This window comes from Hakea prostrata, chromosome 2 (assembly GCF_041222555.1).
Source record: "Hakea prostrata isolate BN-2017 chromosome 2, UWA_Hpros_2, whole genome shotgun sequence".
Classification (NCBI taxonomy): Eukaryota; Viridiplantae; Streptophyta; class Magnoliopsida; order Proteales; family Proteaceae; genus Hakea; species Hakea prostrata.
Genome location: NC_142601.1, coordinates 61,524,723 through 61,550,970, shown reverse-complemented (window position 1 = coordinate 61,550,970; position 26,248 = coordinate 61,524,723). Strand labels below are relative to the sequence as shown.

Sequence of the window (26,248 nt, the reverse complement as noted above, 5' to 3'; positions counted from 1 at the left end):
ATTCCCAAATATGTGTGGTTTTTCCTCCAGAATAGATTTTTATTAACTAGATGGGCAAGAGATTCAAATCTGTTGCAGCTTCTGAAGATAGTAATTTTATATATTTTTTCTTTTGTTTTCCTATTCATTTTCAAACTGCAATTTAACGATCCAGGACTTCTCAAGAAGGCAAAGAATAAAAGTGGGGATTTCTCAGTTTTCTAGGTTGGATAATGAATTTCTTATGATTTAATCTATTTGATTATATGCTCAATCTTATCTTTCACTAAATTATGAGGTAGAAAAGGTATCGAGTTCCCCCCCCCCCCCAAACTAAAGAAATAACTTGATATAAAACTTTTTTGATTTACGTACTGCCTTTGCCTGCTGTAATCCATCAACACTTATAATGAAGGGTGTTGGGTTTTTCAGCCTATTTGACAATCAATGCAGGGTGTTCAACAGAGTAGGTTTTACATGAACTTAAATTAGATCCTTAGTGACTCAAATAAGTTGGCGTTTGCAAAAGATATGTTGTACTGATGTTGATAGGTGATCTGTTTTATAAGTACTCTGGAAGCTGCTTTCAAGGGTATTGATTGATAACTAATTTCCTGCTGCAAATTATTACAATGGTGGTGTTGATGACTTTTGTACCTTCAAGTACATATGTTTTTCCAATATGGAAAGCTAACATTTACTTCTAATAATTTATCAATTCATATACTTTTGTTGACAATGGAGTCATGGACCTTTCGGGCAATGACTTAATGGCGTCAAAATTTCTGATCATATATGCTCTTCCAGTTTTATTCTTGTTTACTGAAAAATAATTGAGATTTTACTTTTCTGGCTACATGCTTCAAACTTTAATATGATGCTAGTTAATGTGGTGGCAGAGATGCCTTGTATAACTGATGTATCATAATGTTCTCAATGCCTAATACTTCCCCTTTATATACAGTATTCATCGTGCTGAATTTATCAAACATCAGATTTGTTAACCCAAGTTGCATCTTTTCAGGATCACATGACCCTTCAGGTGAACAAAACGATCATCAAACAAATGAACACAGTGGGCTTTGTGATAAACGAAAGCCCCCAGTTGAAGATGATAAGCTGCTGGAGAAGAAAAGAAGATCAGGTACAAAGTTAATTTATTGTAGCAGTAGCATCCGGTAATGTGTTCTATGTTCCCCTCTCCCTTTAATGCCAACCACCCACCCCCCCCCCCCCAAAAAAAAAAAAAAAAAAAAATCAAATCCAAAACTTAGGTAATGTAAGTGCCAATTGTGGCCAAAGATCGATGCAGCGGTTAAGTTGTGCTATTGCAACCTTCAGGTTGCAAGTCCAAAACTTGGAGATAGCCTATCCAAGACGTGGGGACAAAGCTACATACATTTGCCTCACCTGGAACCTGCTGTAGCGGGAGCCTCCTGCACTTGGATGCTCCTTTTATCATTTGCAGATGAATAATTTTCTGATGATATCAGTATTTTTCTGTTATTTTTTCAGGGGAACATGTTGATCTAGTAGTTAAGTGCAATGCCCTGGGTGTTAAAAGGAAGTCATGGCTAGAGAATGTAAATCTGGTCAAGCGAACAAAGATGGATCAGACAAACTCAGGTCCAATCTATTGCCACTGAAAGTTTACATGGTTCTGCAATTTTGTTTTCTATTGCTAATGATAGCTTTGTTGAATTGATTGGATGAACTGATGCTTAGATTTTCCTCACTGGTTCACACTGTTTAGATAATAATGTGTTCTTTTGGGGTATTTTCAGGTTTTCAAGAGAGAGAACATAGCCCATCCAGTGTCACCTCAGCTAAACAATTCACTTGCGGCTACTCGTTGAAGCGTTCCAGAGAAGACGAGATGGTCACAACCTCTCCTTGTAAGAGAGCAAGATAATGCGTTATTTCCTTCCTTCTTGTTGGTAAGGAAGTGCAAAATTATTGGTCTCATCTACACATTCAACAGAGGCAAGTTTCTGTAAAATCGTATGGTGGTGTTGAGAGCCTGTTCAGATCTCAAGTAGAAGCAGAATGTGAAAACTGTATATCCTTGAACCAAACCATGTATATAGATAGATAACTTCCTGCACTGAGAACTTCAGTGTTTTAATTAGTTTTGTGAACTTAAAGTCAAATTTAGCTAATTTTATTAATCGAATCATTGAGTGATTACTTCTGTAAAGAAAATTTAGAAGTAACTAGTCATTTAATTTTCCCGAAACTATTACTTGGTTCCAATTAAGATGCTTACAATAATTTTTTAATTCAAGGTTATGAAATCTTCTGTCCGACCTTAATGTCACATATAATGCTTGAAGCAAATTTGTGTCTCTTTCTGTAGTCACTCTGGATCAGGGAGAAGCTTGATTTCTGAGGACCTTCGTTCAGTTCGTTGGCTCTGAGAAGACATCAAAGAATCAGTCCCAAGACACATTCATTTGTGAATGGCTCTCTTGGGAAGTGCATGAATAATATGTTGTTTGATTTTCCAATGAAAGCTTTTCAAAGGCCTTAAACCTCAAATCCTCAGTAGTGGTGCTGCTGCACTTTACAACAGGTGCTTCAACTGCAATTTTGCCTCGAAGCATGCTCACCACAGCAGACATAGCAGGCCTGAGAGAAGGGGACGGATTTGTGCATAAAAGAGCTAGATTCAACATCCTCATTGCCTCATCTTTTTGGTAGTTTGACCCAAGGATTGGATCCACGAGTTCTATCAGATTTCCTTGCTCTTGTAAGACATAAGCCTGTGAGAAGAGAAATGTATATATCAAGATAAAGCTACGTAGACAACCATGCAGGTGCAGCAGCATTCTTCTTCTTTCCATTAAAAAATAAAATTGAGGTTACTTAATTTACCCAATCAAGAAGGTAAACAAAATCCTCTCTTGGCCTGTAACTTGTGTTGCTTCTTCCACTGACAATCTCTAGCACTACAACTCCAAAGCTGTAAACATCTGCTTTGTCCGTCAAATAACCCCTCATCGCATATTCAGGGGCCATATATCCTCTACAAAATTAAAATTTTATGGTACTAAAATTTTTTTTTAAAACAAAACAAAAAAATCCCCACTAAAATGGTCGAAAAAAAAAAAATAAATAACAAAAATAATATATAATATAATCATTTTTATATAAAAAAAAAAAATAAAAAAAAAGAAATATAAAAAAATAATGTAAGACAGCGACCTAATAAATCAATGTATAATAGATGAAGTCTAGAACATACATTTTTATCTTAAAAGATAGCAAAATAATCAACATAAACTAGTGAAAGAAAAACGTATGTTATCAACTTGACATAAGAAAATGCCTGAATGGATAGGTAGTTCTTAGGCTATGATATCTGACAACTATATTCATATGCAAAAAAGAAGAGTAAGAAAGAAAGAAACTACTCACATAGTTCCAGCTATTCGAGTGTTAATATGGGTATTCTCCTCTTCATCAAGTTTAGCTAAACCAAAGTCCGAAATCTTAGCATTAAGATCCTTGTCAAGCAGCACATTAGCTGCTTTTATATCTCTATGGACAATTTTCAATCTTGATTTTTCATGAAGATAATCTAGACCTTGTGCTATCCCCAAGCAAATCTTGAGCCTTGTCGGCCAGTTTAGGTACATTCTTTGATCTTCAAAACCTAAATGCAAATTACAACTAATCACCATTTAGCTATAAATTCTTGTGCAAACCTATTATAGACCATGTCAGTGACTATCATTCATTTACTAAAAGAGTAAACATTATTCACGGTGATAGTATAGGATTTACCAAATAGTGCACGGGCTAAACTATTATTCTCCATATACTCATAAATCAATAACAGCTGGTTTCCTTCAGTACAACATCCATAAAGCTTCACAAGATTTGGGTGTTGTAAAGTAGAGATCATGCCTATTTCATTTAAAAATTCACGGTTCCCTTGCTTGGACTTGGAAGAAAGCTGCTTGACAGCGATAACCTTACCATCAGATAGTATACCCTAAGACAACATAAGTAAAATTTGAATCACTATTTCTCCGAAATAGACAAGGTAAAATTTGAAATAAAAATGCTTTTCTTTTCTTTTCTATTCCCCAACCTTACTTAAACTTTTCATTTACATCCTACATTTTCGTCTTTCCTATTGAAGACTAAAGCAAATTAACAACATCAAAGTGTTGCAGCACGCTGCTATCAGATTAATTTAAATGTTCAACCCACAAAATAAGATATAAATTGACGGTGACAAGTAACAAGGGTGAGTCAAAGATTTGAACACTGACATACCTTATATACAGGCCCAAACCCACCTTCACCTATCTTATTTGAAGCATCAAAATTCCCAGTTGCAGCCACAATTTGTCTCAAACTGAAGTGACCTGTTTGTAGCTCTATGGCTTTAAGTTTAACAGAATTAGTAATATTCCTTACATAAATGAAGCTATAATGATACATAATATATCCAGTTAATGATATGTGTCATATGGCATCTATAAACATTTTGCATAGATATTAGTTTTTATAAATACAGAGCATGCATGTATGTGAGAACATGTGATACCAATATGAGGATATGATATGCGTGAAATGCATAAAAACTAGTGATCAAACCAATAAATTAATAAAGCGTAAGAGTAGACATGTGAAGTAAACGAGAGCATATAGAAGTTCTAATACAATATTAGAGCATAGACCAAGAACTAATAAAAAATAAAGACTTGAAGACAAGAGAGCAAATAAATAGAATCACGATATACTCAATCTGGGAGTTATTGTGGTTAGACTACCATTTATTTATAAACAAAGTTATAAGCCAAGGGAAGGTAGACTATAAGTAGGGAACTTACTATAAGTACAAAAAACTAATTAGCAATTACATGATGAAAGAAACTAAAGAAAATACAAAAACAATTATCACATCAAAAACCCTTTATTGTGACATCAACTAACATATTACTGCCAAGACAATAATACTAGAGGGACACACTTAATGGCCAAACATTATCCCTCAAGCTAGAGCATATAGATCATCCACACCCCACTTGGATCAATCTTTCTAGAAGGTAAGATTAGATAAAAGGCTTGATAAACATATCACCCACTTGTTTGACAAAGGAAACGAATGGAGTCACATTTATTTTCTACATAACTACATCCACACAATATTACAATGGATTTCAACGTGTTTAGTTATTTCATGAATACTAGGTTGAAAGTAACCACTTTATTATCACAAAAAAATAGTGGATATTTATATGAGCCCTTAAATATGTGATAAGCATCTTGACTATTAATGTTTGTGGCTTGGTATTGTTCTCTCAACCAATAACCCTTGTTTCAACCTAAAACTGTTCCAAAATAAATTATTTTTATTTTGTTACTAATACTGAAACCCTAACATTTTCTAGTTTTATTCCTTTCCCATTAGCTCCACGACCTCTTCCCTATCTATATTTAACACATTACCTTTTCTAACTGTAAATAATAACCAAGATTTCTAATTGAAATGTAGTTTCATATCAATTTTACGTTTCAATTAGAAATGAAGCATATTCTAGGAATGCTGTTAGAATAATGCATTGCATTACAAACACATGGATGATCCATTTGTCCAACCTTTGTCATCAAGATCCTTCCCTCCGAAGCAACCTTTCACCCAAAGAGTTAGTAAAATCAATGCTATGAGGACACATGAAGCAACAACGATACTGATGATTACTCCAACCGAAAGTCCAGACTCAAAATCTGCACAATCAAGCAAGTTGTAGTATCACAATGAGAAGTGCGAAGAATGGGGAAAATAGAAAGTGAACAAGTGTCATACTTGGCGTCACTGAAATAGCTGATATTAGGGGTCCAAATACTCCTCTGTGGGGAATTTCACTAGTCCCTTTTCCAGACCAGAAGAGGTGGATCTCCAAAGTACTTCCACTGATAGTAACATCGTTAAATTCCTTAATGATGCTCTTACCAGACCCATTAGCTTCTTGTGCAATATTAAAATCCTTCAAACATATTTCTCCCTGCAAAAAAGCAAAAGAATATTGGAGATTGTGTAAAAAGGGGGAAAAATGATTATCAATGTTTTTTAGGAATTAGCTGAAAAGTTAATTGTAACATACATTCGAGAAACATGTTAAGAGGAAAAAAGTAATGGAACAAGAACATAGTTTCTTGAGAGAAACTAAGTGACAAGATAAACAAAATACTAACGATGGCGATTGTCACTCACTCACTTGGATTGATACATCAAATATACGCCTGCCAAGGCTATTGAATGTCTGGTCTTCCGTAAAGATTATTTCAGCAAAGTGGAGACGCACTGTATAACTACCACTTTGTAAGCAATGGCCATAATATCTTAGTGAGATCGGAGCAATTCGAGCGGTCATATATATGGATGGATCAGTCATTTTCAACACTGATGAGTTTGTGGTCAAATACAGATCATCGTTAGTATTCCAAAAGATTCCTGTAATGCTAGAAGCCCATCTATTAGTGTGACAGATGTATGATGCTGAAGCATCCAATTGAGGTGTTAAATCTTGTTCATAGGCCTCCCCATCAAAATTTGTTGACGGACCTCCGCAATTGATAAACAATGAATGATCTGCGTGGGTAGCTAGAATCAGAGAGATGTATTCATATATGATTATTTCCTATCAATCACTTGTAAACCCCTTATAAAGGTTCTAATGTTTTGTCATCTAAAAATGTAAACAGGTTGTACAATTACACTTAGGTTTTCCATAGCAAGGGAGGTCCTTCTTCAAGCACCAGTCAACTCTGCAAAAGGTTCTCTAGATGAATTTAGTTTCTTCACAAGATTTAGTAATCAATAAAAATAACATTCGAGGAAAAAATAAAAAACTTACGAATTGTTTTCTGAAAATGAATAACTGGCAATTGTTTTCCTGTTTACAGACCAACTCCATTAGGGAAATAAGAAAATCATTTGTTGCATATTAAAGTGGAAGAAGATAATATAGGGTACTGAATATACAATGTAGTTTGTTGTTCACAGTTGGTTTGCGGAGCGTATCCAGTAAAATTGTTGTAGGATAAATCACTGATTGATAAAGTAGCATCATGTTATGGTACTGTAGTTCTTGGTTAAAAAACGAGAAAAAAGATAGAACATGTCGAAATACATGAGATAATTTCTATATATATATCAAGTGAAAAATTCATCAAACAGGCAAGTCAATTGAAGTTAAAAGATCCTATTAACCATACCCTGAAACTTTTGAAGAGGAGAAATACTCACGCTTTTATGTAGTCTCTTGTAAACAACCACTGTGGCACTTCTCCAGTCAGCAAATTGTTAGTCAGAAATCTATGTCCATAAACATTATAGTGCCCACCGTAAAAATAAAAAAAAATTCATTGATATATTAAGAGAAATCATTGATAACAAAAGTTGAATTATTGTGTTTATTCTATAGACCGTGGACTATACAAGCAAGAAAGTTTAATGAAGTGCTAATCATAGATAACAAGAAATAATGGGATGTACATTTTCTTTGATTAATTTTACCAATCTACAGTCTATAATCAGAAGTGAATAAAATGAAATAATGACATATAAAAATAAAATATACAAATTAAAAATTTTGTTCTACATACAAGAATCGTAAATTCGTTGAACTCTGAAAATCTGGAATGTGACCCGTCAACTTGTTGAAGCTCAGGTCTCTACAAATGATAGAAAAAAACAAATCCCTTCAGAACATAACTATAAAAGATTGTCCATATAGTGTAATTTAATGGACTTATGATACATCTAATCAATACAAAATTAAATTTAGCAATTTAAGCCCAAGAAGACATTCACTTGATGTGTCTACAGAGAATATTGATTTAAGATAATAAATCAATGAAATTATTGCTAGTAGTCAAACTGCCTTTGATATTAAATGTGAAATTAATGGAACTTTTGTTGGGTTATTAGTTTAGTCTCAAATCCTTGAAGTGATTTTGCCTTGTGTTTTGATAGTAATGAGATCAAATTTAACAACCACAAGATAATATTTGGGAAAGGCAAAGCAAATCATCCAAAGACAAAATACATATCAGCCTTAAAAAATATGCACCTAGACAGAGTTAACCTTCGTAACGAATAATCTGCTCTTGTATTCAAATTAGCACCATGACAAAAAGTTGTTTCTATAATAAACTATTTATGATTGTCATACACTAGAACAATATAAGATACAACTGAAATTAACCAAAAGTCTGATGGGGTGGTTTATTTTGTTAGAAAATATTATTTCTCCATAATAGGCATAAGTATGTCTTGTGGAAAAGCCATGGTGTTTGAGCATATGTTTGACAAACTTCTTTCTGGTCTCTTCCCCTATAAATAGGAGATTAATAAACCCATTTTAACAATGTTTTAAGATAATCCCATCTTCGTTTTTCTAATGGGTTTATCCCTCTTCATTGCTCGTGTCTCATTGAGTTCAACCTTAAATATTCTTGGACGTATAGTACATGAACTCGCAAATCTCACTATTTCCATTTAGCAAGATGAGATTATGTAGTTAGCACCTATAGTCTCGAGTCTCGACTCTTGATTTGTAACTTTGATGATTTAGACTTTGTAATTTATGTTTGGTGAACAAGACTTTGTACTTTGAACTATAAACATGGGTGGTATGTTAAATATGTTTGAATTTTGAACTTTTGGCATTAATATATGAGTATATGATGTGTACAATGGGTTTTAAGGTTTCACTTCAGCATAGTGGTTTTCAAGTTGGGGTTTGAAGTGGAATTCACATTTAATTTTTTTAATCTCATAATCTAAGGTCACCAGTGTGTTTAGAAGGGTCAAAACATGTTGAACATCAAGTCCCAAATGACCCCCTAATAACCCTTGAGTTGGAGCCTCAAGTTGAGAAAAAAATTCCACCAACTCAATGAGATCTTGAGGAGATGTCAAGCCAACACACAATTTTGGGTTGCCTAGATCTCAAGACAACTCTAGGTTTTAAGTAATTGAGATGAGCCTCGAGATCAAGATATTGCACCATGCTTGGGTGACCTAGTTAAGGAGTACAACACTATTAGATAGCCTCACATTTTAGGGTTGTATTACCTTGGGGATTGATTGGCTAGTATACCATTAGCACCAATATGGGGCCTCTAGAACCTTAAAGAGAGGGACAATTTGGCACAACTCTATCCATATGCAGAACCCAAATCTGCAATATTGTAAACTCTAAATCAAGTGAAGTTGGCATACTCCTTCAATTGGTGGTTCTTGCCAAAGAATAATATTAGATAGGTCTTATATAATTTTCATGTAACATATTACCACAATCCTTAAAGGTTGTAGATTGCTTAAGTTTTTGTGATTCTGAACTCTGATAACATTAATTATGAGAATTCAATAAAGGTAAAATCATAAGGAAATGTCAAATCATGACCTCTTAACAAACCACCACCTTAATTTGTCACCATGGTACATTATTTATTCAATCAATTTTAAATAAGAATGTGAAACAGAATATATATATATATATATATATATATATATATATATATATATATGTTAATGGTATAAATGGTCATTACATATATTCCATTCTAAAATGAGGCTTGAACGGTCCGACCACTTAATTCTGATGAGAGTGGTTCGACCAGGTATCTATGGTAGGACGGACCATGTATCCAAGAGAGCCCGGTCAAGACGAACTTCTAATGTCCACCAACTTTGAAGAAAGACAAGGCAGGTAAAGAACTCTTTATAGAGTTACTTTCCTATCACAAATCTTCTTAGAGTTATATTCAGAGTCTAACTCTAATATCTACAGTTATATAAGCACCTCAGGTAAACACAAGGGCGGGGGGTATTCATATTCTGTGTGATCAATTACTTGAATTCTCTATTGAGTAGTTGAGATCATATCATTGGTACTGACTTGCTCGTCGGAGACGTACCTCGACCATACAAGGTCGAGCTCGTATTTTGCAGGATCGTGACAGGGAAGAACGAGCGAGATTCTGTATCAACAATTGGCGCCGTCTGTGGGAACTGCATCGAAAAGTCATGGGACGACCAAGATCAAAGATCGTGATCGAGAAGGAGGTTGATGATGATGTTTCTAAGGGAGATCCTCCACCTGAAATTCCGGGAAATCCCGAACAGGGGGAGAAAAACCCCGAACAGGAGGAGAAAAACTCCGAACACTCGCAGCAAGGCACATTGGCAAATCAGGTTGGGGTACTCCAGAAGGAACAAATAGAGCTTCGAAAGGAGATATCCTCCCTGAATGAACTAATCAGGATGGCCATGTGTCATATAATTGCCCTGACTGCAGAACCTAAAGAAACTTAGAAAGTACTGGAGAGAAGCAAGAGTAACCTCTTAATCATTCCCGATCAAACGCCTCGACCATCTCAAGTAAACGGACAAAAGTTAAAAGAGAAGGTAGGCGAGAAATCCCGAGCAACTGAAAAAGAAATTCCGAGTAAGGATCCTCTGATCGACGAGGACAACGATCGAGGTAGCAGCAACAATCCGCTCAAAGAACCAAAAGACAAAAGAAGCGAGCCCAGACCGAGCAAACGTGAGGAGCACATGAGCAAACAAATCAAAGAATTAGACGAGAAGCTAAAGAAGTCAAAGGATCCAAACAAAGATGAGCTATATGCTTTTCTAAAGGAGGATCCTTTCATCCAAGCTATCTCCGAAGCAGAAATACCAAAAAGCTTCAAATGCCCTACTTTTATATTGTTCGACGGATCGCGATGTCCAAAACATCACATCACTCGCTACAAGTCGACCATGTCAATCTATAAGCATAGCGAGGCAGCCATGTGCCAAAGTTTCGCTGCCTCTCTGACCGGTTCTGCATTAGATTGGTTCTTGGTGCTACCAAGCGGCTTGATTAAGAGTTTCGATCAGTTAGGTCGAGTGTTCGTATTACGCTTCCAGAGCAGGGTCGGAATGAAGAAAAAAGAGGATACTTTGTTTGCTATAAAACAAGGTCGGACGGAGTCTATACGAAATTTTCTTCAAAGATTCAACAACCTTACCATGCAGATTGAAAGCATGGACGAAAAAATTGCTTTCCATGCGTTGTACCAAGGAATTACTCATGAAGGATTGCTAGAGCGACTACTTTTGGATATGCCGAAAACATATGCAGAACTGAACGAAAGATGCCATAAACAAGCGGAAATTTCGAAAACCCTAGAATCTCGAAAGAGAGAGCCTAGGGCTGAAAGAAGGAACAGTCGTGAATGAGCAACTCCGACCAGGATGCTAGGGATAAGCTCGACCAGGAATGGTCGAGCAGAACCCCCAAAAAATCAAGAGATCAGTAATCTCCCACTAAATGCAAGGATATCATAAATCTTGATGCAAATCAAAGGTTAAGGGCTTCTGAAGAGGCCGGATAAAATTCGAGCACCACTGGGAAAACGTGATAAGCAAAAATATTGTGAATATCATAAGGATCACGGTCATTGGATGGACGATTGCAAAAATCTAAAGATGGAGATCGGAAATCTGATTTCCCGAGGACACTTGAAGAGATTCATACAACCTAAGCAAGAAGGCCGACCACAAGAAAAATCTGCCTTGAAGAGAGAAAGATCGGACTATAGGGAAGAAAGAAGAAGTCCGGCCAAACGCCGACCTAAGGCAGATGAAGGTCAAAGGAAAAGAAGTCCAGTATATACTGTATTTGGTGGTCCGGCAGAAGAATCAAGTCAACAAACAAAGATAAAAGTACGATACATTGGGAATACTGAAACCAATAAAAATATATCTATTGAGCCAATTACTTTTTCTTCCAAGGATCTACGGGACATCACAATACCTCATGATGATGCCCTAGTAGTCAAAGTTCTCCTAGAAGGAACTGAAGTCCATAGAGTTCTAGTGGATACTGGGTCATCAATAGACATATTATCATTGGAGGCTTTCAAAAAGATGAAGTTGAAAGAGAATATGCTCATTCCATGCGAAACCCAGCTTTATGGTTTCACAGGATCATCCACCCGAGCAGAAGGAACGATTCGATTAGAGCTACGGATCGGAGAGCACCCAAGAGATAGGATCGTACAAACCAATTTTATGGTTGTACGAGACTTGTCGGCATATAATGCTATCATAGGACGACCAACCCCTCTGGCGCTCGAAGCAGTGGTCTCCTCGCTACACATGAAGATGAAATTCCTGACCACGAAGGGAGTTGGAGAATGTCTGGCCGACCAGAAAAGGAGCCGGCAAAGTTACAACAACTACATGCGAAAGAAGAGAAGGACAAACTCGACCATGACTATCGAAGTCAAGGACGATCGCGATGAAGAAACTTTGCAAAGAGCCGAACCCGTGGAAGAGCTAGAAAGAATCCACCTCAATCCCGACCAGGAGGAACAAGGCACCATGATCGGTGCCGAACAAGAAGCAAACTTCAAATCAGAGCTTACCGAGTTTCTAAAGAAAAATTCTGATGTATTCGCTTGGTCGGCTGAAGACATGCCAGGGATTGACAGGGAGGTTGCCGAGCACAAACTATGTATCGATCCACAGGCAATTCCGGTGGTTCAAAAAAGAAGAAATTTCGCCGTTGAAAAGCATGAAGCCATTCAAACTGAAGTACAAAAGCTAAGACAATCTGGCTTCATAAAGCGTACAGACCACCCAAAGTGGCTGGCTAATGTGGTGATGGTCAAAAAAGCGAACGGGAAGTGGCGGATGTGTACTGATTACATAGACCTCAACAAAGCTTGCCTGAAGGATCACTATCCACATCCACGGATCGATCTTCTCATAGATGCAACAGCCGAGCATGAAATGCTCAGTTTTATGGATGCATATTCAGGATACAATCAGATCCTCATGCACCCTGAAGATGAAAAACATACAACATTCATGACTGACAGGGACAACTATTACTATAAAGTAATGCCTTTTGGTCTAAAAAATGCGGGAGCAACATATCAAAGGGCAGTAAATAAAATCTTCACACATCAAACTGGCTAGAACATGGAGGTATATGTGGATGACATGCTGGTAAAAAGCATATCAAAGAAAGATCATTTGAATGACCTAGCCGAAGTATTCAAAGTGCTTCGAAAATACAAGATGAAGCTTAACCCTGAAAAGTGCGCTTTCGGGGTGTCTTCTGGAAAATTCCTCGGATTCATGGTGTCTCAAAGAGGAATCGAAGCCAATCCTGAGAAAATCAAAGCAATCTTGGACATGAAAGCACCCAGAACCATCAGAGAAGTTCAATGCCTAACTGGTCGAGTGGCAGCGCTGAACATATTCATTTCTAGATCAGGGGATAGTGCCTGCCATTCTTCAAAGCTTTAAAGCAGGTAGCAAATCATAAAGGCAACATCTGGAATGACGAGTGTCAGGGAGCATTCGAAGAACTAAAAGAGAAACTATCCCGACCACCTTTGCTCATGATGCCGACCAGCAAGAAGGAGCTGCAACTATATTTAGCCGCTTCATCGATGGCGGTTAGTGCGGTTCTCGTACAAGAAGAAGATAATATATAACAACCTGTCTATTATATCAGTCATGTTCTAAATGACGCCGAGACTCGCTATCCAGAAGTGGACAAACAAGCTTTGGCACTAGTTGTAGCGGCCAGGAAGCTCCACTTACGGTGATGATGAACTTACCACTCAAAAAGATCCTTCACCGACTAGACCTGGCGGGAAGAATGGTGACATGGGCGGTAGAATTAAGTGAGCATCAAATAGAATTCAAGCCCCGACCAAAAAGCTCAATCCCTGGCAGACTTCATTGTTGAAATACAAGAAACAGGCCAGAATGAGAATGAGCAAGGGGAAGAATCAGTCAAAAGATGGACTTTGTTCGTGGACGGATCGAGCAATTCACAGGGAAGCGGAGTAGGCCTATTGATGAAGAGTCCAGGGGGATTTGAAATAAAATATGCCCTTCGTTTCAAGTTTAAAGAATCCAACAATGAAGTTGAATATGAAGCCATGTTAGCAAGACTCAGAATGGCCAAAGCTCTAGGCATTCAACATCTAGAAATCAAAAGTGACTCACAGCTAATAGTCAATTAGGTGAAGGGAGTCTATGAAGCCAAAGAAAGAAGAATGGAGAAATACCTGAACCTGGTCAACAAGTACAAACAGTACTTTAAAGAGTTAGAGATAACTCAAGTACCAAGGGCTGAAAACGACCAGGCTGACTCATTATCTCGCTTGGCCACGGAAGGAATGGATGTCCAAGCACCAGTGATCTACCTTGAAGAGCTTGATAGCCCCAGCATAAACCAGGTCAACCACATGCAAATCTCAACCAAGCAGGGTTGGATGGAGCCGATCATACATTATCTTGAGAACGACCAACTCCCAGAAGACCAAAAAATTGCTCGAGCAATAAGACAAAGAGCAACTCGGTTCACGATCAGGGATGGACTATTATACAAAAGATCCTTCACCCGACCATTGCTAAGATGCTTGGGACCACTAGAAGCTACAAATGTTTTAAGAGAAGTGCACGAAGGGATTTGCGGATCTCACGTGGGATCCCGAACACTCTCTAATACAATTTTACGCCAAGGATTCTATTGGCCGACCTTAGAAGAAGATGCCAAAGACATGCGACAAATGCCAGGCACATGCAAAAGTCTCTCACATCCCCGCAGTTCCTTTGACATCAATTCTATCCCCAATACCTTTCGCAAGGTGGGGAATAGACTTGGTAGGGAAGTTACCTAAAGCGTCAGGAGGTAGAGAATACTTGGTAGTGGCAGTAGACTATTTTACAAAGTGGGTAGAAGCTGAAACCCTTGCAACTATCAATACCGAGCAGATGAAGCACTTCGTCAAGCATAACATATCATACAGATATGGAGTTCCAAAAATATTAGTAACTGACCATGGAAAACAATTTGAGAATGCAGCATTCTCAACATTTTGTAAAGAACAAGGGATCGAGCACATATTTTCCTCAGTGGCATATCCCCAAAGTAATGGCCAGGTTGAGGTTACTAACAGAACCATGCTCGATGGGCTCAAGAAGAGGCTCGACCAGCTCAAAGGGAGATGGGTAGACGAACTACCTAGTGTATTGTGGTCGTACCGAACAACTCCCAGGACGACCACTGGAGAATCACCATTCCGACTAGCATATGAAGCAGAGGCTAGAGTCCCAGTAGAAATCCAAATTGGATCACTTTGGGAAATAGAATTCAAAGAAGAGGCAAACATTGAAGGAATGCGAGCCAATCTGGATCTGATTGATGAGGTAAGAGATAAAGCCCAATTCCGACTCGAAGAATATCAGCGAAGGATAGCGACATATTATAATGCCAAGGTTTGGAATGAACAATACTTGCCCGGTGAACTAGTGCTTTGCCGAACGGCCACCTCAGATCCAACCAATCAAGGGAAATTATCCCCAAATTGGGAGGGACCATACATAGTCATTCGACAAGTCGCCCCTGGAGCATATCATTTACAAGATCCAGAAACGAGTGATAAGATCCCTCGATCATGGAATTCAAACAATCTCCGGAAATACTATCAATAAGCATAGTCTCCAAGAGCGTCACAAACACGACAAATTTTGTTATTTACTTCAGTCTTGCTATTTATTTCAAATGTGTAGGCAACATGGGAGATTCATAATCCCAAGGATTCGGATTGGCTTTTATATATATAAATAAAGACATTCGTACAAATTACTACTCAACTTCAACAAGACGCTAGAAAAGACCTGAAGCTCTCAGGCAGAAAAGACCTGAGATTCTTAGGAAGGCCCTATGAATCTTAAGGCATAAAAGACCTAAGATACAACTTAGGCAGAAAAGACATAAAATCAATAGGCAATAAAGACCTAACACTCATTAGGCACGAAAAACTTCAAAAATCATACCAAGTTATCGTGCCCGGGAGGTAGGGGTTATGAACGAGCAATTGTTGACGAATAGACACTTAGTCCATGACCGAACAAACCCTACTATACCGAACATCATGGCTCGGAATGATACAAATGCATGCCATGAACAAACAATCAAGCTCTACCGAACAAATGAAAATAATTCATTATCAGTACCGAGCAAGAACACTTGTTCAAAATAAAGAGTATCATTACAAAGCCTTACCAAAACATTGCTTTAAAGTTAGCACCAGTAATAAAAGGGTTTACATATCAAATGACCGACCAAAAGAAAAGGGACTACACGGGTGGTACATCAGACGAACACTTCTGAGTGGCATTCGCATCGTCCAAAAGTCCCTGGTCGGTAGCCATGGCTTCTGTGTTAGTTAAAGGACCGGCATCATCTTCCTCCTCAGGGGCCGGTTCCCAATCGGAGTTTAGAAAATCCCAGACATCCACCTTCTTCGGCAAAGCAAAAGGTTTTTTGCCAACCGCCCATGAAGGACGGGGAAGCTTCAAGTCATCAAATATGCCAGGGTCAATAAATCTCTACAAAGGCTAAAGATTAATTTTCAGGAACTTGTCAACAATGTTCGAGTAAGCATCTTGCTGACCATACTTGAAGCCGGGAGCTGCCACCTTGGCGACAAAATCCATACATCCTTTCGTACGAACCCAACGACGAATCACATCATGCTTTAAGTCATCGGTAAGGTTCTCAAAGGAAGCAGGACAAGTTTGAGAAAGTTGGTCGGACATATCTCTTATACATTGATCTTTTTCCTCCTTCTCTTGCTCGAGCTTCGCAAAAGAAACATCTTTAGCCTCCAAAGATTGCTTAAGCCTTACATTCTCAAGCTCAAGATCAGCTATCTCTCCTTGGCAGACTTCACACGAGTGTTGGAGATTGTTTTCTCTTCTTTCAAACTAACATTCTCCGCAACTAGGAGTTCGAACCGACGAGTCATATCCTTGATTTTCTCATCAAGATGATGAATGGTTGACTGATCTCTCTGAGCAGACTCCAAATTTCCTCCCCAAGCTTGAGTCAAGGCACATAGTAATCTGTCATGAGACAAAGATGATTATAAATCATTCCGTAAAGAAATGTTCGAACAAGTCAATATGTTAAAGGTAATACCTGGTCATAATATCTTGAGTCCGGTCTGGACCAATTTTCTGAAGAAATTTTTGATCGGTAGGAAGCAAGGCTCTCGGCAACCATGCCTTGGCAACCTCGGTACCATTGACATTGTTATTCAAAACATACGAGCTTAGCGGTGGATCAGGAAGCTGAGTGCTCGGTGATTCTTTAAAAGGAGACGCGTCCACGCTTACTCCCGAACCAGCTGACCAAAGATGTTCCCGCATTTTTCTTGCTCGGTCGTGGAGGTAAGTCAGACACACCAACTAACCTTTTCGAAGCTGAAGAGGAAAGTATCTGTTTCTTCTTATCGGACCGAGCACGATCAGGCTTGGTGGGTATTTTGGCTTCCACCTCTTCCATATCTTCATCAGCTGATCGGGAACAGGCTGCTCGACTAAGCAACACTGGAAAAACGAACAGGTCAATCCCGATCAAAAGAAGATAGTCAAGAACATATACAAAAGTGTATAGATACACAAAAACACAAGTATGACTCACCGGGCAGGAAACCCCAATGACGAAGCACATTGGGATATTCCGGGCAATAGCCATGAACAACAAACATGTTCCTATCCTGGGATGGAAGTCGAACAATCCTTTCCCTAGCACGCTTCTCGGCTTCAGTTAAAACAGGATAATCATTTGACCCTTCAATTGGTCCTCGGACCCAGTGTATTGGAAAAGAAGGGGCAGAAGGGGGTTTGACGAAGAAATATTTAGGACGCCATCCTCTGGTATTGGACGAGAGAGTGCCAGTACCGACGAAATTCCCAGACCAGCCACATTGGGAGGCAGTCCGTTTGGACAGATAGAACCATCCATCTTGTTCTTGTTTTTTTGTCATAAAAAAGTGGAGGAAGAGAGGAAGAGTTGCTCCGACTCCTACATTTTTACCCTGACAGAACCCCCAAAAACATATCACATTTCTCCAGCTGTTCGGCACGAACATCCCCGGACACATTCGAAAATGATTCATTATTTCCCTAAACAAAGGGTGAACAGGAAGACGAAAGCCGCTCTTCAAAGCATCTTCATAAAGAGCAAACTCCCCTGGTCGAGGAGAATTAGCCCGTTCAAAGGAGGTCGGGACTCGAAGGACATAGTCGGATTGTGAAATCCCCCAGATTTCTACCCTTTTAACTCGTGGTTTTAAGACCGAGAACCTGGGCCTTGATTCGGCGACAATTGTGGACCATTCAATTCGAACCCGAAGGATTGGAAATTAAACAAATGTTGGTAGATGACCCTTATAATGACTCAAAAACTCTCCTAGAGTTTAAGTGAAGAGAGAAGATTAGTCTCGATAGTGTAAAAATGATAATTTTGGAATATTTTTAGATCAGTGATGGAGAATCCGATTGATGCAAATAATGTATCAAATCGAAGATCGTCGAAAGACCTTTCCAACGAGCCAAAGATCATCAAAATTGGAGTTCGTTTGGGGGTCCAACCATGAGCCAGAAGTTTGAGCCGTTTAGGTGAACCAACCCCCACCCTAGTTTCTATTTAGGGGCAAAATTGGAAATTCGGATTTTTAAACCCTATTTATGTTTTATCTCATCCGTAAATGCATTTTTGGAGGCTAGAAAGAAGCGGAAACTTTGGAGAAAAGGAGAAACGAAAGAGAGGAGCGATTTCCATTCTTCCGAATGTGCCTGTGATCCGAATCTTTGCAAATTGTTACGAAAGGTTAGTTTTCTTTAATGCTTCTCTTACTCACAATTTTGTGAGTATTTTCTCTCCTTTCCTTTTGAGGAATCTTGAAAGGGAAGGTTGTTAGGTATCTTGGTTGCTTTCCTTTATTGTATTAATGTCCCTTCCTAGTTTGTGGGAGTGATATCTTTTCTCTTCTATTGAGGGATCGGATCTATGAAAGGGAATAATGATAGGTACCCTAGATGCTTATATTTTCTTATATTAATGTTTCCCTTGAGTTTGGGAGTAATGTTTTATCCTCTTGCAAAAGATTTTAGAATTTGACTCTCTGGATCACCCACGGGTGATTTATGAGAGTCAAATTTGGGGCTTTTTGAGATGGGTCAAATTTAATAAAATTGAAGGTACCCGTAAGATCCTTTTGTTGTCAATTAGCTTTCCCCAAAATTTCGTTTCGTTTAAACTTCGAGTTGGTGGCGAATTAAAGACCATTCACTAGTGAGGTTGAGAACTACCCCTTTTTAACCTAGTTTTCATATTTGGGTTTTTGTGGGAAGATTTTAGGATATCCTTTGAAACCCAAATTGGCTCTAATTTGTGATAATTATTTCTTTTGCATGAATAGGTTAATATATCTTTAATCACTAATTTGTGGGAGTAGATTCTTGGATTTGAAGGAAGAACAAAGTAAAAGGTGAGGAATATACTTAACTTTATATTACATGTGTAATGATGTCAGTTACTTTTCATTATTGATATCTTGTATTGCTTTAGTATTATCTTGTGGTTATTTTATGTCTTTTGTTAAATATGAATTGCTATGATTTATGTTTATTATTACTTCTGATGTTGCTCCTTGCTTTGAAATCTATTATTGTTGTTATGAAATGGAATGTGATTGTATGAGAGGAGAAATATTATTATTTCTTCTACCTTGTATTTTCTACTAGGGTTGTGGGTTCACCCATTGCCCTAGTGCTATTATATGATTGCTTATATTGTGGTTGGGAATGGGGAATGTTTTTTTGGCATTTTTGCCATAGGATACCAAAGGAGGCGGTATGGGACGCATTCCTATGGTGCCCTTGGCTCTTTCCCGATTACTAATTTACATATTTAGGGCATGTCTAGAAGTGTTTGGTTAGGTGACCTCATGAGTACTACTACCCTTTCGGCAGGGGTATTGAAGCCGGTTAACCCGTGATGTTAGTGGCTGGGTCCTGTATGTCAAGCAGGCCCACTATCATCATAGAGAGGTAGGGTTGCATATAATAGATAATGGCTCATGGACGCTCAAGACCAGTGAAATGACCTGTGAGAGGACATGGAGATCATCCTGTCCATTATATGTGGATGACCACTGGGTTAATGAATGGGGTCCAACAGATGCCTTCATTGAGGATTCCATTCATAGGTGGGAAGGTATTGAACCAACAGAGCACTAGGCGTGAGGGGAGATATCCGGACCATATGTAGTATGAGACCATATGACTTTGCATTGGGCCTAAGATTATCCTTGACACGCGCCAGATCTTATACCAATGGTGATGTGAGAGAGTGGTGACCTAATCCCTAACCATGGCTTGACAGGACTTTACACAACAACCGCGGAGAACCCAACAGACGTGCATCAGAGCTGTGAGGGAAGAGTGATGAGACCTCCCAAAGAAGACTGGTGTGTGACTTAATGCGTGTCTACCATAGAGACTTCATGATAGAGTTAGGAGCATAATTATTCACATATCATATCATTGTCATTAATTACATTATTGATATTCATGTTATATGTGTGGTGTGAAATCTTGAAAATGAATGTGTGATATGATGTTGAGTTGACCTCACTGAGTTCTGTTGAACTCATTCCTTTTATATGTCTTTTTCTATTAGATTATACTGCAGGTTATGAGGACTTCTTCCAAATGGAGGATTCGTTGCTAGTATATCTTCTTGAAGGAGTGACCGAAGAAGAAGTTGACGCACATGGAGCTTCATGCCAGTATCAAGACTATTCTTTTGGGTGGGATTCCATTAGAGAACTAGTATACTTTAGTTTTCCGCTGCGTTGAAAATTACTCTCTTTTCTTTTAAAAACTCTGATGTTATATTTTTATTTTGAAGTAATGGATGATTGTAACCATTATTTCGGTTTTGATAACTTAGTATGATAAACTTGATTTATTCTTGTCCATTTAATTATGCTATATCATGTTTTGTATGGATTTGTCACTGAACCTAGATCTTGCGGTGTATCACCCCCACGGGCATTCGGGTAATGACCGGATCCGGCTGGGTGGGGTGTGACACGGATGGTATTTCATATTTTTGACAGAGGTAGTCCAACCTTTCTTCGGTCATTAAAGAGGGAAGAAAATCAGGGCCAGTTGAGTACAGATCATAATCTATATGGTCGGGAGTAAGCTCTTTATTCTTCTCTACAGTATACTCTTCTAAAGTCAAACTATCCTTCCACCTTTGCCTCTCAGCCTTAAAACGAGCCTGAGCACTCCTACCTACTACTTCAGGTTGGGATTCAGTTTCTATCTCGTCATTACTAGTGTGTTCACGATCAGATATTGTTTCATAAGTGTCATCGGAACGACCACTAGAGCTATGCCCAGGATTTGCAGGGTGTTCGGATTTATTGGTAGCAAAGGCAGAAACTGAAGGATTGTCATCTACTTTCTTTCTGGGTTTCAAACCTAAAGAACCTCTCTTCACTATCACCATGGTCTTCTAAAGTTATCATAGAAGTTTAAAGTAGAAAAACAAAGGGAAAGCACAGACAAAGAACAGAGAAAAACAACACAAAAAAAAGCCTATAAGAAACTGCAAAAAATAAGGTTTTCATCCAACCAAATACAGAAAGGAAAGGAGAAAGCGATGAAGAAGCTTACTTGTTTGAAGAGGAGCGAAGAGATTGAAGCACTAACACCAAAGCCCAACTCTCGTTTCGCAACAGTTACAGAGAAGAAGAAGAAGCAGGGATGAAATGAAAAAACGAAAGTAGAAATGAGCAGTAAATAGAAGAAGGAGGAAAGCATATAAATACACAGCCATAGATTCCAATCTAAGGGCTAGTATAAATATGCCATCAACGGTCAAAACTTCTACATTCTAACATACTCAAATCCAATGGTGCATAATAACCAACATGTGTACGGTGGAGTTGAAAAGTCTCTTCGTCATCATCGAAACACTTAATGCGACACGACAATTCGGACACGTGGCGACCGCATACAGACTTCGAAGAACGTGCATTGAGATATGTGCCCAAATGACGGCTGCTCATAAGTGAGACGTTACAGTTTTCGAGAAAACACTATGGCCGTTCCAAACAAGCTCTCTATCTACGGGAATAAAATTAATCCATTAAATCGAGCACATGGTTCTCAATCTCAATGGACTGGGGGGCTTATGTTAATGGTATAAATGGTCATTACATATATTCCGGTCTAAAATGAGGCTTGAACGGTCCGACCACTTAATTCTGATGAGAGTGGTTCGACCAGGTATCTATGGTAGGACTGACCACGTATCCAAGAGAGCCCGGTCAAGACGAACTTCTAATGTCCACCAACTTTGAAGAAAGACAAGGCAGGTAAAGAACTCTTTATAGAGTTACTTTCCTATCACAACTCTTCTTAGAGTTATATTCAGAGTCTAACTTTGATATCTAAAGTTATATAAGCACCTCAGGTAAACGCTATGGGGGGGGGGTATTTATATTCTGTGTGATCAATTACTTGAATTCTCTATTGAGTAGTTGAGACCATATCATTGGTACTGACTTGCTCGTCGGAGACGTACCTCGACCATACAAGGTCGAGCTCGTATTTTGCATGATCGTGACAGGGAAGAACGAGCGAGATTCCGTATCAACAATATACAAACACTGATTTTTGATAACTATCACTTAGTAGATCCATGGACAAGAACATAATTAGCTTAGTCAAAAGGGAAGAAGTTGAAGATTCAATACTGAAACTTACAGAGTCCACAAATTTGGCATCAGTTTTCCAATGTATTCTGGGATTGAACCCATAAGAGAGCAATTTCTCAGTATCCTACACCACCAAAGAAAGCAAGTACTCATTATCACACAGAACCATAAACAAACTGGCATAAGCTAAGCTAATATCAAATTCTTCAAGTCAATAAATTTCTTCAATTGAAGCGGGAAAACTCACAATTCCGTTATATTTGTCAAATTTTGCAAGTCAGGGAAAGGAAAAGTCATATTTGTCGCATGAAGATCAGACACCCTCCTGATATTCAAAATTAATGCAACAAATTAACCAAATCTTTGTTGATCCTTCAATATATATTCAGGTTGATTAAGTATAACAACTTTAGAAGTTGGATCTATAAGCAAGTATACTTACAAATAAATTAGGCTTTTCATGAAGGAGATGTTAGGAGGAACAGGGCCCTCCATGGAAGTTCCCTGCATTTCACTGCCATAGACATGCAGTTTGCAAAATCCCAGAATGATGAAGGCAACATATATAAGATACTCAATTCTTATATAATAATAGCAAGATTAATCCTTGTCAGATTTGTTCAAAATTTATCAAATGAAGAAAACAGACGAAAGGTTCTGGTACATACAGTGTATCAAGTCTAGTCCAATTTCCAATAAAGTTAGGGATCTTCCCAGAGATTCCAGTCCCCTGTATCCAACTGCAAATTAATAGCAAGTTAATTTGATCGATCAGGCATTCATTATTTCAAAATTTTATATAACTGTTCAAACAACTACCCAAACTTACAATGCTTCCAAGCTTTTAAGGTTTCCATATGTTTCCGGTATAATTCCTGTGAAATTGTTTGCAGAAACATCGCTGCAAGAGTAAGAAATCTGTATACAATTAATGACTTCATTTGAAATGGTAACAGTACTAGTCAATATATATAAATAAAAGTTGATGTCGATGATGATAATATATAAAGGTACAACAAAATAATTACATAACTCTAATTATTTCTTCATCAACATTATTAGTCTGCAATCAAATCAATAGATTGGTAAATCTTCTCGATCTCTTGCATCTTCTGTACCAATGATGGGACCATACTATACCTTACCTTTTCCTATGTGCCCATTCATTCATCTCATTTGGCTCTTTGCCTTCTCCCTTATTTGGGCTAGATCTAGGCACCCATAGCCCCTAGACATTGAGTGCCACGTATTGATTTGGTTATGCTTTTGGAGATTCTTCGATCAGTGAGGACTATTAGGAAGCCATTTCTAAGGGCTTGCATCTATCATATCCAGAGGGACCGACCGATACTTCCATAGATTTTCTACCAAATCTCGATCTTTAGATCAGATTTGGAAAGCCATCTGCATTGATGTGATATCTGCTCTTTTTTGCCTCATACGGCTCTTGTAGATTCCCCAAACATGCATGTTGTTGTTAATTACTTGGAACTTTTCATTTTTTGTTTTTTCCTTGTTAATTTTCTTTGACAAGAGTGACCTGAGCCAAACCTCAAGGGGCTCCAATTAAAAAGTAATCTTAATTTCTTGATCGATGGAAATAATGGAATGAACATGTAGAAGCTAGAGAAGAGAAAGCTCACAATATCTTCAACCGACGCAAATTACCAAGCTCTGGAGGAAGGGTTCCTTCAAGTTGGTTAGAATTCAAGATCCTGCAGGGAGTGACCATTTGAATTAGAAAATAATAATAATAATAATTATAAAATCAGTTTGGCCTTCAAAGGAGTTAATTGATTAGGCTATGTATCGTATTGATACTCACAGTTGCTCCAGCGAAGTGATGTTACCAATCTCCTTAGGAATTGATCCACTGATACGGTTTCCCCAAAGACGTCTACAATTAATTAATGTTCCCAACTCCAAACATCGGTCAGGTTAGATTTCCAAATCCTAACTAAACGATTCTTAAAAAAAAAAAAAAAAAAAAAGAAAAAGAAAAAAAAAAGAAAAGAAAAAAGAAAAAGAAAAAAAAAAAAAAGAAGAAGAAGAAGAAGAAAGAAAAAAGAAAAAGAAAAAGAAAAGAAAAGAAAAGAAAGAAGAAAAGAAAACAAAAGAGAGGAGTTAGAAAGATAATTACATGATGACGAGAGGGATTTGAGTCCAACGAAGAGGGATTGATCCACTCAAACAGTTCATGACTAGGTTGCTGACAAATGGAATCCGCCATATGTCATATGTGTGATCGATGATCTCAAAAGTTCAATTATTTAAGTAAAGAAGAGAAGAGAAGATGATAATTTACATTTCTTGCAAATAGGGAAGATCTGCGAACTCTTCAGGGCAAAACACAGTGAGGTTCAACCCCCATAATTGACTGAAATTCAAACAAATCTCAAAGAATTAGAGGGAATTAGTTAATAAGAATGTTTAAAAGCAAATTAAGATGATTGAAACAATATTTGAAGTTAATTAGAAATGTTACATATTCGTGACGTGGCAAACAGTGGTGGAGCAATTACAAGTGACACTGCTCTTGATCGTGTCCGTGGACCCAAAGCTCACATTTAAACCTACACCACCACTACACGAACTTGAGCTGACATTCCAATATCGATTCTCCAATTTTGCTGCTATCGTTTTGAGTGCTTGTACTGTTAACATCAAAGGAAACAATTCAATTCTCAAGAAAAAATATTTCACTTGGATCAATCTAGGAGAAAGAAAAAGAGTACTTGTAGCTAGCACTGATAAGTTATTGTGTTATATATTGTTGCTAGATATTCACCTTCTTCATCCGGTAAGATTTGAGCTTCAGATATCAACAAAGCGAAGCAATTCAACAAAACAACAACGATGAGAAGAACCCATAAAACCTTGGTGTTTGCAAGTGCATGATCATGAATTCCAGGTCTCATCGCCATTAACTGCTAGCTCCTCGTCAACTATTTTCTTCGATCCCCTACAATTGAGCTAGTTGCTTATGCACTAATGCCACAAAGCACACGTAACAACTTCCCTTGGCTCATTACTCTATCTAGTCCCTTCATGAACACTGAGTTGCCAGTAATATAGACAACAACTTGATTATTACAGAAAATCATGGATTTTGCATAAGCCATTCATGTCTAGCCCTTAAAAAGTCATGCGTAGACTTTGATCATATCAGTAGTTAATGCAAAAGCCTTACAAGTAAAGAACACGGCAAAGGATTGGCAACGTATTTGGGCAAAATATAATAATAAAATAATAATAATAAAAAAATGGCAACATGGTACGTTTTTTTTTTTTTTTTTTTTTTTTTTTGCTATGGGTAGTTATCCTTTAAATCGTCTTATTATCGGAAAATGGAATACCCAGTGACTTTTTGACCGACCGTAAGATATGACACCATGAAAACATGATATGAAAACATGATACAAATCGACTTGACTTGACTTGACTTGCATTGCATTTATAATAATAAAAAAAACAAAAAAATAATAAAAAAAACTACTTGACTTGGAGGTTTAGGACGGGCCTTAAAAACCACGACAAGGAAAAAAATAAAGATAGCCAATGCAGGGTTGCTTCAGTGGTAAAAACCTATACTTCTTAGTGGAGAGGTGATGGGTTCGACTCTTGCGGATGGCATTACAGTTCT

The 26,248-nt window shown here is 37.9% G+C and overlaps 2 protein-coding genes and 1 long non-coding RNA gene across 3 annotated transcripts; 1 reads left to right on the top strand and 2 right to left on the bottom strand.

The window, feature by feature from the left end:
* Nucleotides 1–336: 336 nt before the first annotated feature.
* On the top strand, nucleotides 337–2,408 carry LOC149025446 (uncharacterized). The gene is made up of 3 exons (XM_089145672.1): nucleotides 337–1,123; nucleotides 1,495–1,605; nucleotides 1,764–2,408. Exons 1-3 carry the CDS (start codon nucleotides 907–909, stop codon nucleotides 1,889–1,891), a joined length of 456 nt encoding a protein of 151 aa, XP_089001798.1. The 5' UTR covers nucleotides 337–906; the 3' UTR covers nucleotides 1,892–2,408.
* Nucleotides 2,336–25,718, bottom strand: LOC149025444 (putative LRR receptor-like serine/threonine-protein kinase At1g53440). The gene is given in 25 exon segments (XM_089145673.1): nucleotides 2,336–2,416; nucleotides 2,418–2,741; nucleotides 2,854–3,004; nucleotides 3,397–3,634; nucleotides 3,766–3,976; nucleotides 4,264–4,373; nucleotides 5,593–5,721; nucleotides 5,801–5,999; nucleotides 6,213–6,586; nucleotides 6,713–6,762; nucleotides 6,852–6,890; nucleotides 6,980–7,045; nucleotides 7,244–7,312; nucleotides 7,603–7,671; nucleotides 22,655–22,729; nucleotides 22,853–22,930; nucleotides 23,048–23,119; nucleotides 23,274–23,345; nucleotides 23,435–23,506; nucleotides 24,249–24,320; nucleotides 24,431–24,502; nucleotides 24,746–24,814; nucleotides 24,911–24,982; nucleotides 25,091–25,259; nucleotides 25,394–25,718. Coding segments are annotated over 25 exon segments (3,069 nt in total). The 5' UTR covers nucleotides 25,530–25,718.
* Nucleotides 15,909–18,091, bottom strand: LOC149025445 (uncharacterized). The gene is made up of 3 exons (XR_016171737.1): nucleotides 17,508–18,091; nucleotides 17,004–17,413; nucleotides 15,909–16,927 (listed from the first exon to the last, which is right to left on the bottom strand). It is a non-coding gene; the product is annotated as an uncharacterized LOC149025445 (long non-coding RNA).
* Nucleotides 25,719–26,248: the final 530 nt, after the last annotated feature.